The 18,219-nt window shown below is 42.4% G+C and overlaps 2 protein-coding genes across 2 annotated transcripts; one reads left to right on the top strand and one right to left on the bottom strand.

Annotated features, from left to right (window-relative positions):
- Window positions 1–280: 280 nt before the first annotated feature.
- Window positions 281–1,230, bottom strand: ATOH7 (atonal bHLH transcription factor 7). The gene has a single exon (XM_064717533.1). It carries the CDS (start codon window positions 1,228–1,230, stop codon window positions 400–402), a length of 831 nt encoding a protein of 276 aa, XP_064573603.1. The 3' UTR covers window positions 281–399.
- A 14,576-nt stretch (window positions 1,231–15,806) lies between these two features.
- On the top strand, window positions 15,807–18,080 carry LOC135449990 (uncharacterized). Its single transcript, XM_064717532.1, has one exon. The coding sequence runs from the start codon at window positions 15,807–15,809 to the stop codon at window positions 18,078–18,080; it is 2,274 nt and encodes a 757-aa protein (XP_064573602.1).
- Window positions 18,081–18,219: the final 139 nt, after the last annotated feature.

Here is an 18,219-nt window from a genome sequence, read left to right as displayed (position 1 = left end):
TTAAAAGAAAAACATGGAATGAGGTCCATTTCTGGTGCTATTCCATTCAGTTACACCATGGGTCAACTTGTCCCATGATCTGTAGAAACACTGTCATGATTCATCACAGTAAAAAAAGACACCAAAACCTTCTTTAATTAAAGCATTAAATACACTAGATAAACTAGGAAAGAATTGCCAGAAATACTTCAAATTAAAAGTATAATTTCCACCAGCATTAAATAAATTCATTCATTGAATTTATGACTTTATGTTCTGAGAGCAAATTTATTTTGTCAAATGACTGTAAGATGCAAACAAGAATGAGCTATTATAACAGCAATATTACCTTAGTCAAGCAGATTAACTCTTGCTAACTATTAAATTACACATGTGGCTTGCTGCACACTGTCAGAAGCCCTAGTTAGCAATCTGGAAGTGCTCGGGGTGGTAGCTGAACAGCCTGTGTGCGTACGGGTCGCTGTCGGCCGTGGGTTTCTGTGCCGGGTACTGGTGGTAGCTGTCACCGTGGAAGTGCTCACAGTGCAGGCTGAGCCACTCCCGCTCGCTGCTGAACCTCTCGGCCTCGGCAAGGATCCTGGTCAGAGCCATGATGTAGCTCAGAGCCATCTGCAGGGTCTCGTACTTGGACAGCTTCTTGTCCTGGCCCCACTGCGGCACCACCTTCCTCAGGCGGTCGAAGGCCGTGTTGAGCCCCTGCATGCGGCGCCTCTCGCGGGCGTTGGCAGCCAGCCTCCTCTTGGCAGCGTTCTCCATCCTCTCCGAGCTGCCCCTGAGCACACAGCCCGTCCCATTCTCCATCCTCTCCGAGCTGCCCCTGAGCACACAGCCCGTCCCGCTCTCCATCCTCTCCGAGCTGCCCCTCAGCACACAGCCTGTCCCACTCTCCATCCTCTCCGAGCTGCCCCTCACCACACAGCCCGTCCCGCTCTCCATCCTCTCCGAGCTGCCCCTGAGCACACAGCCCGTCCCGCTCTCCATCCTCTCCGAGCTGCCCCTGAGCACACAGCCCGTCCCGCTCTCCATCCTCTCCGAGCTGCCCCTCACCACACAGCCTGTCCCGCTCTCCATCCTCTCCGAGCTGCCCCTGAGCACACAGCCCGTCCCGCTCTCCATCCTCTCCGAGCTGCCCCTCACCACACAGCCTGTCCCACTCTCCATCCTCTCTGAGCTGCCCCTCACCACACAGCCCATCCCGTTCTCCAGGGGACTGGCTTTACAGGTCTTCATAGCTGGTGCAGCTTCACTTGCACACACACAAAGATCACAAAGATAGCAAAAATTCGCCTTCTAAAGAGTGGTAAGGAAAGCACTCATGGAGTAACCCTCGTACCACTTGAATCTGTTTCCTGATATCAATTATGGAGTATTTTTCTTGCCTTCTAAAAAAAATAAATATAATAAAATAAAAGTTCTTCTGGTTCTTCTGGAAATGTCTGAAAATTGTTTCTTATCGTTGAAAGAAAGAATGAAGCATTTTTTATGTCTTATGCTTTCATTCTTTTAACTTCTTCAATCTCAAAGAGAGAGAGGAACCAATGAAATCTCCATTCTCAAAATGTATGTTAGGAAGAAAGCGGTCCGTTGAATCCAGGAAGGATCATACTGGATTACAGGTACAGCAACTCCAAATGGAAGTTTGCAGTGAGAGCAGTCGTGGCTCAGCTGAGGAGGGATTCAGTGATGGTGAGGCTGTGCTCTGAGGAGCTGAGGAGGGATTCAGTGATGGCAATGGTTGTGCTCTGAGGAGCTGAGGAGGGATTCAGTGATGGCAATGGCTGTGCTCTGAGGAGCTGAGGAGGGATTCAGTGATGGCGATGGCTGTGCTCTGAGGAGGGATTCAGTGATGGCAGTTCCCAGTGAGAGCAGTCCTGGCTCAGCTGAGGAGGGATTCAGTGATGGCGATGGCTGTGCTCTGAGGGGCTGAGGAGGGATTCAGTGATGGCAGTTCCCAGTGAGAGCAGTCCTGGCTCAGCTGAGGAGGGATTCAGTGATGGTGAGGCTGTGCTCTGAGGAGCTGAGGAGGGATTCAGTGATGGTGAGGCTGTGCTCTGAGGAGGATTCAGTGATGGTGAGGCTGTGCTCTGAGGAGGATTCAGTGATGGTGAGGCTGTGCTCTGAGGAGCTGAGGAGGATTCAGTGATGGTGAGGCTGTGCTCTGCAGCCGTGGCTCCCTCAGAGATCTCTGTTTCCCCCAGGCAGCAGGGATGGTGTGCAGCGGCCAGGACCAGGCTTTATAGGAACACAAGGGCTGAACAGGTGGTGGCAGGTGGGCGGGCGGCACGCTGCTGCCATCCCAGCACCTTCCCACCCTGGGAACTACAGGGGAAAAAGCCAAACAGCAAAATCCCAACATTACAGCCTTCATCTGGTGAGAAGTCTTCCAAAGCCATTCTGTCCGGCCCTAACAACTTGCCATCTGGAGTAGTGTCTGGCTGGCCCCACAAGACTCTGGGCAGTTAAGCAAAAGACCCTTTCAATGGATAATCTGTTGCAACTCAGGGGGAAAAAAAAAAAATCTCTGTGCATTGTAGTATTTGTACATTAAAACCTGTGAAAATTCTGGCGAAGTGTTGAGGATAGAAGAATAACTGCATTAATCAAACAGCAGAAAGAGCTAAAAGATACACGGCCAAGAATAGAACTGTTTCGCACATATGGTACCAAAATAAGTAAACTCAAATTACTAGAAACCTTCCAGCATCCACAATTTTAATATTTTATAAAGTACACAATACTGCAACCAGAGTAGTATCTCAAGAAAAAAGGGGATTGTATATTTGCCTGTTATCAAACTCAGAGTCATTAAAATAATTTAAATATATTTGAACAGTTAAAATGTAGCAATAGATTTACCTAATAATTGCAGAAATATTTAGATGGGTTATGATAGTTATACACAAAAACATGTAAGTATGCTAGTCACCTGAAAACTGCCCTTTTTAATACGCCCTATTAAAGTATGTATGTGTATTTGACATGAATTAAAGGTGTATTTTTAGTACTATATCTCTAAATAAGTGACAAGAATAAAAGAGGATGCGAAAAACAAATCTGCTTGCTGGTATCAAGGGATCAATTCTGCTACAACTGTAATGCCACAATATACACACACCCATGCCCCATAATTACAACGTATTTCTTTTACTGTACTTGTATTGTACTAAAATCACAAGTACATAAACTTACAAGGAAATATCACATGATCTTTTTATGATGTACACAAAAGGGAAAAAAAAAACCCTGCCACACAATGATTTATTATCTGTATTGATTTCAAACTTAATTAAATTGTTACCAGCATTCATAAATTAGTAACTTTTTTCATTAGAGACTGAATACTGTATATTTATTTAGAACTATAGCTCAATTGTTTTCATTATGACTCCAAAACTTGGTGTAGTTGTAAACAGCTGATTAATCCCTAGCAAAAGCAATGACAATGAAATGAGGTTGAATAATCCAAAAACAATAGGATGCAATTGAACACTAATGGACTCCAGCATGACAGATGTTGGACGTCGGCTGTTACGCCCAGTTGCTCTGCTCTTAATATTCCCCATCCTAATGATCATGAGCAGAGATGATAGTTGGGGTAGGGAGCCTCCATTATTCCATTATCAAAATGTATGCCACTTCTTCAATTTTTAAAGAAGTGCAACTTGGTCACGTTTCATTAGAAATGTTCGACTTGGCTGCGTGTGTGCACTGACCTATTCTCCAAACATAAAGAGCTTTTACCACTCGCTAAAGCACCACTTTCTGATTGTCTGTGTGAGAACAGCTCCCTGCAAAACCCCACAGAAACATATGTCTCCCCTAAAGGATCAGCAATTAGAACTTGTGAGATTTCTGTTTCTGAGGATGCTCCACGGGAAGTGCCGCATGTGCAGGAAAGAATACCCACATCTGATCTTCATGTTATTGCTAAAGCATATTTTAGTGCTCCTGCAGCCTTCTAGCCCTAATTTTGTTATCCCTAAGTTTGTTTTGTTGTCCCTAAGTTTGTTAGTTAAACCCTATGTCTCTTACAGTGAATGTCAAATGATTTTTCATCTAAAAGAACACCAGAGAATTAAGGTGTTCTGTAAGGTAATAAATGCTGCGTGTTCTCATGAACTAGCTGCTACTCAATTCAGGTAGTTAATCACTCTTCATCTTAAGAGTGCTGCTAACATCATACCACAAATACAAAAAGCTCCTCTTTAAAATACTGCATTTTTTCACGTGGCAGCAGTTTGGTTTTTTAACTTAATATGTCCAGCATAAATTACAATGAAGACATCAAATATATTGAAAATCACAGAGCTTCAGAAACTTTGTATTTTCCTTCACTAATGCACAGTGACCCAGCACACAGCAGTGCTGTTAATTCTCCCTTCCTAATTGATTCACCACCATCATCCTGCTTTGACTAACATGCTGCTGTAATCTCAGGAGAGGAGCTGTGATTTATCTCTCCTACTGAACACGCTGGAACTTCAGCTTAAATGATTTACTATCAAATCACAGGACAAGAGCCCAGATCCATTCAGACTAACAATGAACTAATAATAGGATTTTATAGCTCATAGGCAAAGCTAAAAAATGCTGGCTGACCAAAATCCCTGGTTTTCATCGCTTCAAATTTTGTAAAGTTCCTGCTCTATGAAACAAAAATACAAAATGTATCAAGGTCCTATTCACACAATCTAGTTCATTTGTCCAGCCCCATTGCATTGCCTTTTGATATTGTTACCTCAAACTAAAAAATAATCTGCTTTATCACTCAGTGAATAGGAGAAAGGGTATCAGTTGGAATTTTCACAGGTTTCCTTCACTCAGTTCGATTTCCTCTATATTTCAGTTTGTCTCAATTAGCCCTTATGTAATTGTATTCTCTCCTCCCTTTACTTTAAACAATTCCTCATATGTATTACTATTTGAATTTTTTTTATTATTATCAATATTTTTATTACATATTTTTAAAAGCTGATACTATATCCTGATGTGATAAACTGCTGTGGTGCTAAAACCATTTTTAAATCCTAACTTATATTAGTTTTGTGGGTTTTGTATATCAACCATTTGTCAAAAAAATTCCCTTTTACTTTTTTTATCCTCATTAGATAATCTCAAGCCAGAAAAACATCAGAATCACCAAAAGAAGTTCTATGTCTACCCAGTTGCTCAAAATTCAAACTTTGATTCTCTAACTATGCAGGTACCAATTTAGTGCTACTCCACAATCCTCATAGCATTATTCCTGAGTCATATTTTAATTCTAAACCACTATCATTAACCAAAATATTATGTTTCCCTCAGAGAAAAACAAGAGACAGATACGAATGCTGTTTCAGTCATAAACCAGATGATTTTAGCAACTTTAAGTCACCATCAATATTAGGAAAATATAGGAGTTTCAATCCATTAAAGAAATTAGGTAGTTTCAGGATTTATGACTGCATACATAAACCCATTCAAAACTGTCTGCTAGGTATCCAGGTTAAAAACTCAGATGCAATTAGTGCAGCATGCACTAAGAGATGAATGTCTTTCACCTGTACTCCTATGGAAAACACAATCTAATTACTTTGATTACTTTTATTGGGGATTGACTGGGACCAGAGACAAAATTTAAAATGAAATGAAAGCAATATTTCTAGTTAAAGTCTAATTCCTCCCTACTTTCTCCACCTGTATTTACAAAAACATACACAAGCAATGTATCAAAAGAAGAATCTTACCTCTCCCTTCTAGCCAGAACTATTTCCTCTCAGGTAGAGCCTTTCTAAAAGCCTCAAGCCTCGTCACAGTGCTGTTTACCCTGAGCAAAGCAGAAAGAATGGCAAGCTGGATGCTGCCTAATTAAGAGCAGGTGGGTAACTACCAAAATATGGCCATCCTTGAGGGCCCAATTTCTTGTAACATTTGACTCAGCTCACAAGACAGGCTAGAAATCCATGGTGTGCAGAATCACTCCTTTTCCTGCCTTGGTTGTTTGTGTTGTTTTCCCAGTCACAGGGACAGAAGTACCCAAAGCCAACAATTCACTAGAGAATGCTGTATCCTGCAGGGACACTCGGTAACTAATACAGGAAATGGAATAACAACCTACAGCTGCAGCAGGAGTTTGAGTCATTTCACCTGGGGCTTCCCAGCCTGGCACTGGACACCTTTCCCCAAAAAGAACAATTCACCTTCCTCCTCAGCATCTCTGGGCTCTTGTTTCTGGCAGCCAAGGACCTGTCCCAGCTGCACTTCAGGCCCTACCACCCTCCTGTACCACTGAAATTCACCCATTTCTCTTCTGTTCCACATTGTCCTTCTCACCTCCCTCAGCTGAGGCCCAAAAAGCAGAGCTGTCCCCAGAGATCCTGCACAGAACACCCTCTCAACATAACTTTGTTTGAAAGTATACTTTGGAAACAGGAGCTCAGAAACCTCTCAAAAAGCCAAAAAGGAGAAAGGAGTCCTTTTACCATGTTACCAGAGGAACCAGTCTTGAACATTTAATTGTTTCTCACCTACTTTATATATTTAATTTGGTTGCATTATGTACCTTTGTACACACACACAATAGATCATGAAAGAAGTTTCCACCCAGAATGATTGGTAACCCACTGCACCACTAGAGCAGCAGAAAAGCTCTGATGTATTACAAAGCTAGTGAATTTTTCAGTATCATATACATGGCATGTGCTTAAAAATACAGTTATACAATCTAATTACTTTGATTACTTTTATTGGGGATTGGCTGGGACCAGAGACAAAATTTAAAATGAAATGAAAGCAATATTTCTAGTTAAAGTCTAATTCCTCCCTACTTTCTCCACCTGTATTTACAAAAACATACACAAGCAATGTATCAAAAGAAGAATCTTACCTTTCTGATCATCTTTCAGCTGTCAATTAACTTGATCAGCACTATCTCCAGTACCACCAGGCAATACAAATTTTTTAAAAAGCCAAATATACTTGTTAAGCACTACTTGTTAACATTACATAGGCATTCTGACATAGGGAAGAGCAGAACTCATTTATTTAAGATGTAATTCAGTTTCTTTAAGCACCTTTTATTTTCCTGCATACTCAGTTTCAATGAGACAAGAGTCTTCCCGGGCTGACCTTCCATTACTATATAGCTTGAGAATTCCTAAAAGCACCATGCATGCTCTGCACCATGAACCAGATGAGTGAAGGAATCTTTATCCTCCTATTTGCAGACAGGAATTCCTGTTTCTGTGATCTCTGATAGATGTTTTTCTAACCTGCTCTATAAAACCTCTAACAGGGTAATCAGCAGCACAAGTGGTAAATTATTATCTTTGCATAGATCAGATATGGTGATAAGATGGTCAGGACATACTTCATCAGCTGATTTGACCACATTTCCTCCCAGCAGAAGGAATTATAGACTCAGGTTCAGCACCAGAGCCTGGGGAGAGCAATTCTCCAGAGGGTGTTCACCTCTCAGTTCTGAGGCTCTTACCTTAGTCCTCCTCTCCCTTGTAGTCCTTTCCCTTTTTTTAACTTATCCAGGTGTCTCTCATCCAATTATCACCCTGCCCATTCCTCACCTCTGTAAAATACAAGGGGATCTTTGAGATTCCAGGGATGGGAACTCCCATGTTTACCCGCTGTGCCCACTGCCCTCCAAACAGGAGAACCTCCAGTTGGTCCTTTCAGCATCAAACCAGAGATGTTTGTTCCAAACAGATTCTGCAGAGATGGCAACAACCAAAGCCCAGCTATTCATGAATCTGCCTGTGTGAAGCAGGACGTGTGCACTTGTTTTTAGACCTTTACAAATGTAGCTGAATTTATTGGGCTGCTCGTCACTGCAGCAACACCACTGCTACAAATGAAACACAACCAAAGATCCCGAGCTGAACCAAAATCTTTTAATAGGAAATCAGCTGTGCTCTTCCTTAGCCAACAGGCATGGTCAGACAGCCTCAAGCAGAAGGTTATTCCATTTTAGCTGCTGACAGGGCGGCCTTTTGCTGGATCAGGTGGTGGGATGGCTTTGCTGTCCCTAGGAGCTGCTTCCTGCCAAACACCAGCATGAGAGGCCTTAGACTGAGCCAGTTCCCCACACCAACCTTGTGAAAAAACAATCTTTCTTACACTGCACTAAGTTACTCTGAAACTGCCTATTTGCTGTGACAGCAGAAGCACAAGAAATACATTAACATTACTGCAATGCTAATAAAGCCCTCAATTTCATTTGCTCTACATTTAAAAAAAAAAAATACCAAGACCATTCACAAGTTAGCCTTTTTTTTTCCTTTGGAATTGAGTAGAAAGCCTACAAAAATCCTAAAAGCAGAAAGTGACTGGGTAACTATGCTGAGAGACAGTATGGAAATTCAGCATGGAACAAAATTAACTCCCTAGAAGACTCTTGTCTGTTGAAGATCATTGAATATCAAGGTGTGAAAAAACAACCTCTTTTTGTTTTCTGATAACCCTTTCTCTCTTATCTCTGGGGATTCTACTCCTGACACACAGGGAACTAAACCTGTTCATACAGTATCTGCAGACTTCAGTATTGGCAATGAAGTGACTTAATCCCAGCCTGTGGCAGAGAGAGCTGACACAGGAGTGGAGCTCTCTGTTCACTCTTGAGGGGGAAAAGAGCAGCAGAGAAAGGGAGATATAAAAGAGATATAAAAGGTGTGTCATGGCATCAAAGGAGAGGAGTGTAAAAACGTGCTCCCTCTGAGTTTCCCAAATACCTTGTCAGAAAAAATCTTATTTATAATCAAGCAAACAAAAAACCTACTTGCACATGCAGATTTTGGTCAAATGAGGAGTTTGGTGCACTTCAAAAGCAGGAAAAAAATTGCAGCATTTTATTACTGAATTACATCCTATTTTATTAAAACTTTTCTGCATAATTTGTAACTGTGAAAAAAAATCCCTGAGTGAAAGCACCTTTTCTCTCCCCAGACATGAACAGTTAGTCCATCTCACTTCTCATGAGGTTTTTTCCCTCAGATGCCAACTGTCCATGGGTCTGGACCAATGACAGCCACTCTGAACATTCAGCTTTTTGTTCCTTCCACCAAAACCACTGATTTTCTCAATTCTTTCCTGCTGTGAAAAGTCACTGTCTATTTTCTATTCTCTGTCAAGAGGCATAAAGAGCTCAGACTGAAGCTGACATCTCCCTGCAGCTGTTGCCACAAAACCCAAGGAGATGTGGAAAGGAGTGCTGTGATGGAAACCTGCAACCTGCTTCACTCCAACTGCAGAAATCATCAATGTGCAGAACAATATCAGGATGAAAATGTAAATTGTTTGAAACAGAAATACTTCTTGACAAGTAGATAAAAAACAAAAGCCAGGAGAGAATGGTCTCCTTTCCAAAAGCAGAAAAGTACACAAGGAAGAAGCTCTGTGTGAGATAAAATATATTATCTAATGCCACGAACCTCTAAAGGCCTGAGTATATTTAATATTCAGCCCTAAGTCATCTCACTGAATTTCATGGCAGTCTGCTTACAATATTAGACAGGATCACCTGGAATTTCAGGGAAAAGAGAAAAGTGATAAAAGGCAATGGGGAAAAACAAGGGCCACAAGATGAGCTAAAAGCAGAGATACAGGCAGGAATAGAAAGTGACAATAATAAAACATGGGAAGGTTTTGAGTGGACTGAGCTGCAACAGCTTGCAGTAGCAGGAACACACAGTCCCTAAGATTAGGAACTGTCTTTGTTTTATTTCTTCTCCAGCCCTCTGGCTGATTGTTGTAACATGGAGAAGAGAATGTAATGTACCTTGGAAATTAATTACAGTTATACAGCTGGTTCCTAGCCAATTAGGAAGAAGACTCAAAATTCCTCATCTCCCAAAAACATAATTAATGCTACAGTTAATGTTGCTTGCTCACAACAAAACTGTATAGCTTGTGCCATAGTTTATTGACTAATAAAAACACAAGAAGGAACAATGGAGAGAGTGATGCCAAAGGATGCTTTTTATAAAACCATTTTTCACTTCAGAAGGAGTTATTTTCCTGTGTAAACAGGCATAAAATCACCAGCCAGCGCCCTGCTTCTCATTGATTTCCACTTGGCACAGTTTGCCAGCTGCTGTTTGCTCCGAGTGCTGCCTTGACCTGCCCTGGTGACGCTGGCCCTTTCTCTTTGTGGCAGCATTTTCCCAGCGGGGAGCTCCCACCCCTCCCAGAGTTCAGCTGCAACTTTGGCTGAAGGCTCCGAGCTTGCCCATATGTTGGAGTGGAGGGGCCAGCCTGGCTGCAATGAACTCAGCAGTGGCGTCCAGCGCTGTGGCTGGAGCTGGCCCAGAGGAGATTAGAAATGCCCCAAAACTAATTAAATATTTTGTCTCCTGCTGGAAAACAAAAGCCAATGAGGGCAAAAATACCAAATGCCTGATTTAACTGGGGTCTGTAAGTAGCTTGACAACAGCAACCCTGAGGTCAGTGATGCATGATTTAAAAGCCCCTAATGGGTCAAAGCTGTTACACAAATGAGACTTTGGTCGATTATCCTTCACTTTATATATCTGCAAAACTGTTACATAAATGTACTTCCTATCAGTTTCCAGAGGAGCCTTGCTGGGGTAAGAGCCACGCAGTCATATTTGTTTGGAAGCTTTCTTAACTTTCACTTTTGCACTGAAGAAATACAGAAAGCAAATATAACCACCAAGGAAATAGGTACAAATAAGAAGTGACAGCATTTTCAGTAGCATTTTCAAGGATCTGAACTGTCAAGTGTTGCTTCATAAAAATGAGAGAGAAGAATTCTCTCAGTTAATAACAGATCTAGTAAAATGTGTTCAATTCCATTTTCTCAGCTAAGTGCATTCTTCTAGGCACTTCTATTTAAATATGTATCTATAAAATACAATATTCTATATATATTTTATATATATATATTCTATAGAATATATAATCAGTTAAATTATTTAAATGCAGAATAATATATATCTAACCAGTTAAATTATTTAAATAATGGATCAAATGCTTTTGATATATACAATTCAGATTTCATGTATTCAGTTATGCAAATCAAAAATCCACTCTCATGGCATTTTAAACATTGTATGTCCATAAGGGTATATTATATTTTAAAATAATATAAAAATAATTTAAAATAATAACACTGCTGCAGACTCAAGTTGTTTCTTTTAGAAATATGTAAGACTTGTCACACAAATATTCCATGACAATGTTTTAGAAGGTTAAGTGATGAAAAGTCTCACAAAAATCCCATTATGAAAGAAAATGAGAATTCTAATTTGATGTTCTGTATACGAATTTTCCATTCATGCCTAACTTCACGTGTTTCTGTAATCCTTGTGCAGCTAATGGGACTAATCCAGTATCCAAAGGCAAAAATAAGTTTTGCTTGTCCAAGACCACAGTGCATAATGCTGTGAACTACAAAGTGACTCGTTCAGGAAAGCAGAGCCTTCACCTCATCTGGGAGGACAGTGGTCAATCTTTATATTTTCCATAAGCCCAGTTTAAAAAAAAAAAAAACCTTTACAGTAAGGTTATCTTTATCTGCTGAAATTTGAAACTTACTCCAAAATGGCAAGGATCAAGAATAAAAGGAAAACTTAAAACAAACTGGTATATATATATATGTATATGTATACACACATATATATACATATATACATATATACACACACACATATATATATACATATATATATACACATATATATACATATATACACACACACATATATATACATATATATATATACATATATATACACACATAAATACACACACATATGTACATATATATATACACTGCACTCCATGGACACAGCAAAAGGACTGAGCATTTGATACCTAAAGGTGTTTGCTTTTTTCTTCCATGAAGCTAATTGTTTCTCTTAATTCCTTATTATTTCAGGATTTCAAGAGTCTTGAAAGTCAGTATTCTATCAGATTTCAGTGGATTTTTCTTCTGAATGCTACAAACTTGAGGATGGGAAAGTAAATTATTAGTCTTAGTGGTCTAAAATTAAGGTCTTAGTGGACCTTAATTATTATCACAGTGGAAATTTTAAATTAAGAGTTCTAATAATTTTTACAGAAGTATTTTCAGCCACTGCTGTTATACAAGTTCCCTTCTTTCCATACAAAATAAATTATGCAATCATTCTTATTTAATTGCATACATCATGGTTTATGTCATCAACTACTCATGGACTTTAATTCCTGCAAAAATGCAGGAAGGCAGCTCTATTTCTGTTGCAGCTGGCCTTATTTACTTATAATTGAGAAGCAAAAATATATGTATTAAATTTTTTTCCTTACAATTTAGAAAAAAAACCAATCTGAGCACAGTAAGAGTTACACTTGTGTAATTGAGACTCACTGAAAAATGTCAATGTGCCTCTGATGGAAGTTTGAAGAATTAGGGATGCTTTTAAAGTCCAACACTAGCTGAGGAATATGGGTGACAAAACAGGAGCACGTATGTATGACTGCACAGGGGACACGAGCTTGTCTCTGCTTTTTTCATCAAGGCTCTTTTCCAGACAGGGTGTTCATGTTTTCTCCCCCAAAGCAAAAAAATTTCAATAAATTGCACAAGGCCTTTGCACAGGCGCAGTTAGAACCATGCAAGAAAACTTCTCCTGGTTAAGAAAAGATGCCACAATCAGTGTCAGCTCTCACTAAAAGAACAAGATGCCTGAAAACAACTGAGGAGAGGAAACAAGCACACAGAACTTATCTCCTGCTTTTCCTTGGCTGGCAGGAAAGCCAAACAGAAGCAATGAATTCATATTGTACTCTTCCAAGGATCAAGATCCCACCTTGTTTTTGCCCATCTCAAAATCCTAGGGCATAGCACAATTTAATCCACATTCCCAATCAGGCAGGAATGCAGCAAAAACCACGTTCTACATACAGCTCCCCTTGGAGCTCTTCCTGGAACTGGCTGTGCTGGGCTTCAGTCAGTGCTGGTGCTTGACAAGACAATCAAATCCTTTGTTAAGAGCTTCCAAAATGAAACAGAAATACCAATTAACTGGTTTTCTGTCTGGAGCTAATTTAATTCCAAGGTGTCTTCTAGTACCTTGGGATATGGAGTGCTCTGCTCTGGAGAGAATCAATCAGTGGGAGATTGATGAAGGGGTGCTGAGGTCAGGTTTGCAAATACAGAACCATCTGCAGAGTCTCCTGGGTTGGTACCTGCAGCATAGTAATTTACAGGAGCAGGTGTTTCCTTTTAATCTACATTTTTTTTTCTGCTGAAATTGTAACTTTATTAAAAACTGCCTGCAGTTTGTTATTAAGAGGGTACTTTGTTCATTTTTGCTATTAACTGACTGCTGAAAGGTTTCTGAAAGTTTTAATGCCCATAATCCTTAAAAATACAGTTAAGAAAAGAGGCTGTGATGTCAAGTATGGAAGTCAACCAGACACATAGTTAGAAAGCTGCTACATGTAAACACAATAAAGCCCAAAAGTCTGTTCTTAAAACAGAATTATATTGTTCAGGACTGAGCCATTTCTTCCCAAACAAGGGTGACTGAAATTATTCCAGTTGTGAAGATTCTAATTTATTTTTGTTTCCAGCCATAACTAACTATGGAGTAAGGAAGCTTTCTGAAACAGAAGAAAAACCCAAGAATTCCAGCTGGAATTTCCCACCTTGGTAAGATGGGCACTCTGCTCAGCCCCCTTTGGTTTGGCTCCAAAGCACAGCAAAGAACATTTGAAGTCAGACTCGGGTTCCTGGCTCTGCTGCACCTCACACCCTGCTCCAGCTCCACTCTGATCCCCATCACCCCTTGCCAGCCCTGGCACCTCCAGCCTGACCCCCACCCCATCCAAACTGGCTTTGCAAGGTTGAAAGGCGCTCACACTGCAGTCTCCACAAAGGCATCAAAGTTAGAAATGTTTCTTTTCTTCATATTCTGCTTTAGACATTCCATCTAAATGTCTTAGTCTAAAACCAACTTCCTGGGAAAAAACCCATACACACCACTGACTATCTGGTCACATCCTGGGTTTTGCTCCTCCACCTTCCTATTGTTTGGAAATTTTGATTTATGGCTAGCAGTAAACTTCAGGAAATAAAAGGACAGTGACTCAGCAATTGAGAAAAATCCCTAGTTCTGTGGTTTTGTTTAAGTCTCTTAATTAATTTCAAGATTTACTCCTTAGGGGAAAAAATAGATGTGAGAATAAAATGTGCTTAATTGGCATATTTTTCAGTTCTTAATTGAACTAATTTAATTTTTACCTGACCAAGCATCACCCTTTATTTTAATTTAGGTTTTGGGTATTTTCTTTAATTCTGGGAAGGTTCCCTCTGTTCCCAGCATGTTTCCCTGTCACTCTGATGAATACTGAGACAAAGAAATCTCTCCTTTCCCAGAAATAACTGCCTCATCTGTTGCTAATTTCCCTTCCCATCCCTTATGGAACACATGGCTCCTTTCTATGACCTCTTGCTGTGTGCACATTCATGAAGTCTTTATAATTTCTTCTTCTTGGAAAACTTTCCAAATTTAATAACAACCTTTAATGTATGTTTTCTGTCTATTCTCATCTAAATAATGCTAAAGAAATGCAAAGTATTTTCATGCCTCCTTTAAGCAAACCTGTTAAATGGTTTGGTGAGTTATTCCCATTTTCATTACATCCCTTTTAGCTCTACATTCATTTCCATGGCAGTAAATTTGTGTGGTTTCTGTTGCTCACTGAAGGTTCCTGGTTTGCCTCCTTCCTCCTGGCCCCTACATGAGCTGTGCCTCTGCAGAGGCACCCACCAAAATATCAAAACAAGCAAAAGGGCATTTTTAAATGTTCATGTCTGGGCTGCTGGATCCAGCCATGGATTTCCTCCAGCCTTACAGTGGCCTGGAGCTTCTGCTGGACACTCTCCCAATAAATAACACTCAAGCGCACAGGAATTTTTGGAATTGTGTTTCCCTGCACGTAATTTGCTCTTGGTTCAACACATCTCTATGCCACCAGTCTTTTCATTAAGAGAGCAGCACTAAACAGTTCTGCAAATCCTCTGCACCACAAACACTAAACAAATCCTTTGCAAAAAGATGTGAAACAAGGCCACACAAGTTCTAAATAATATTACTTTAAGTTTGCACAACCTATTTTTTTTTATAGGGGAAGACAGAATTTGTCACAGCTGATTTCCTTTACTATTAACTGAAATGTGCAATACATTAAAATAAATCTTAGGGAATAATTAGGATCACCAGGTCAGCTATACAATATTTCATGAGAATAAAGTTGCTCCTCAGAAAATAAATGCTCTTTTTCTTGCCACCCTCAGCAGCCTTGCTTGTTTTGCATATGGTTGCATATTTAATTAGCAATCTTTCTGTAAATGTCTGCAATTAGACAATGATGATTAATAAAATAACTCCTTTAAAGCTCCATTTAGGCAGCAGAACTGCACAATCAGGTATAATTAATTCATCATTAATAAATCATGGCTGATTAACTAACACGTTGATTACAAACACATTACTGCATAGCCTCCCACCTGAGCTCTGGTGATTTTTCTATCCTGAAAAGAAATAGAGACAAAGTAGTAGTAAACTATAAAAAAATGCTTTAAGCAGCAAAGATATTAGTTTGGTCAGGAAATTTATATAACAAGTCTCTTTGAAATGTATGGGCCTTGTTCATTATTAGTCCTCTTGAGTAAAACAAATTATTGTACTGTCTATTTGTTAAATGTGGATGGGTGAACAATAGCTGGTTCTTTCGTTCACTTTTACTCCTAAAGAAGCCTTTTTTCCTCTGATTGTGGGCCAGATTCAGCTTTGCCTAAGCCAGCAGGAAGAATGAAAACAGCAGCACTGCTGCTCCAGAAGGTGCACAGCCCCTGCAGCCAGGAACAATCCAGGGAACATCCAGGGAAGGATCCAGGGAACATCCAGGGAACATCCAGGGAAGGATCCAGGGAACATCCAGGGAACAACCCAGGGAACATCCAGGGAAAAACCCGGGGAACAACCCAGGGAACAACCTGGGAACATCCAGGGAACATCCAGGGAACAACCTGGGGAACATCCAGGGAACAACCCGGGGAACAACCAGGGAAGGATCCAGGGAACATCCAGGGAACAACCCGGGGAACATCCAGGGAACATCCCAGGGAACATCCTGGGAACAACCTGGTAACAACCTGGGGTACATCCAGGGAACAACCTGGGAAACATCCAGGGAACGACCCGGGGAACAACCCAGGGAACATCCAGGGAACAACCCGGGGAACATCCAGGGAACAACCCAGGGAACAACCCAGGGAACATCCAGGGAACAACCCAGGGAACAACCCAGGGAACATCCAGGGAACATCCAGGGAACAACCCGGGGAACATCCAGGGAACATCCAGGGAACATCCAGGGAACATCCAGGGGAACATCCAGGGAACATCCAGGGAACAACCCGGGGAACATCCAGGGAACAACCCAGGGAACAACCCGGGAACAATCCGGGAACATCCAGGGAACAACCCAGAGAACAACCTGGGGAACAACCCGGGAACAACCAGGGAACATCCTGGGGAACATCCAGGGAACAACCCAGGGAACATCCAGGGGAACAACTTGGGGAACATCCAGGGAACATCCTGGGAACATCCCGGGAACAACCCAGGGAACATCCAGGGAACATCCAGGGAACAACCCGGGGAACAACCCGGGGAACATCCAGGGAACATCCAGGGAACATCCTGGGAACAACCAGGGAACAACCCAGGGAACATCCCGGGGAACATCCCAGGGAATATCCGGGGAACATCGGGGAACAACCTGGGAACAACCTGGGAAGGATCCTGGGAACAACCGGGGAACACCCAGGGAACATCCGGGGAACATCCCTGGGGAACATCCTGGGAACATCCAGGGAACAACCCGGGGAATATCCAGGGAACATCCAGGGAACATCCCAGGGAACATCCCGAGAACAACCCAGGGAACATCCAGGAAACATCCAGGGAACATCCAGGGAACAACCAAGGAACAACCTGGGGAACAACCCGGGGAATATCCAGGGAGCATGCAGGGAACATCCTGGGAACATCCAGGGAACAACCCGGGAACATCCAGGGAACAACCCAGGGAATATCCAGGGAACAACCCAGGGAACAACCCGGGGAACAACCCAGGGAACATCCAGGGAACAACCCGGGGAACATCCAGGGAACATCCAGGGAACATCCAGGGAACAACCCGGGAACATCCAGGGAACATCCAGGGAACATCCAGGGAACATCCAGGGAACAACCCGGGGAACATCCAGGGAACATCCAGGGAAGGATCCAGGGAACATCCAGGGAACAACCAGGGAACAACCCGGGGAACATCCAGGGAACATCCAGGGAACAACCCAGGGAACATCCAGGGAACATCCAGGGAACAACCCAGGGAACATCCAGGGAACATCCAGGGAACAACCTGGGGAACATCCAGGGAACAACCCGGGGAACATCCAGGGAACATCCAGGGAACAACCTGGGGAACATCCAGGGAACAACCCAGGGAACAACCTGGGGAACATCCAGGGAACAACCAGGGAACATCCTGGGGAACATCCAGGGAACATCCAGGGAACATCCAGGGAACAACCCGGGGAACATCCAGGGAACAACCCGGGGAACATCCAGGGAACAACCCGGGGAACATCCCGGGAACATCCAGGCAACAATCCAGGGAACAACCCGGGAACAACCTGGGGAACATCTGGGGAACATCCAGGGAACAACCCGGGGAACATCCAGGGAACCACCCGGGGAACATCCAGGGAACAACCTGGGGAACATCCAGGGAACAACCAGGGAACAACCAGGGAACATCCGGGGAACAACCCAGGGAACAACCAGGGAACAACCGAGGGAACAACCCGGGGAACAACCCGGGGAACAACCCGGGGAACATCCCGGGAACATCCAGGGAACAACCCAGGGAACAACCAGGGAACAACCTGGGGAACATCCAGGGAACATCCAGGGAACAACCCGGGGAACATCCAGGGAACATCCAGGGAATATCCAGGGAACAACCCGGGGAATATCCAGGGGAACAACCCGAGGAACAACCCAGGAACCACCTGAGCTGTGGGACAGGAGGCCAGGGCCAAAGCTGCCACCACAGCTGTGAGCTGCCCCTGCTCACGAGCCCATGTGTATAAATCCTCCTGCAGCTCCACAACTCCAGCAAGACTGAAGGCAGGAGAAGAACGTGCATTCCCAT

This window comes from Zonotrichia leucophrys, chromosome 6, assembly GCF_028769735.1.
Source record: "Zonotrichia leucophrys gambelii isolate GWCS_2022_RI chromosome 6, RI_Zleu_2.0, whole genome shotgun sequence".
In the NCBI taxonomy this organism is placed as follows: Eukaryota; Metazoa; Chordata; class Aves; order Passeriformes; family Passerellidae; genus Zonotrichia; species Zonotrichia leucophrys.
This window is presented reverse-complemented; position numbering and strand designations above follow the sequence as displayed.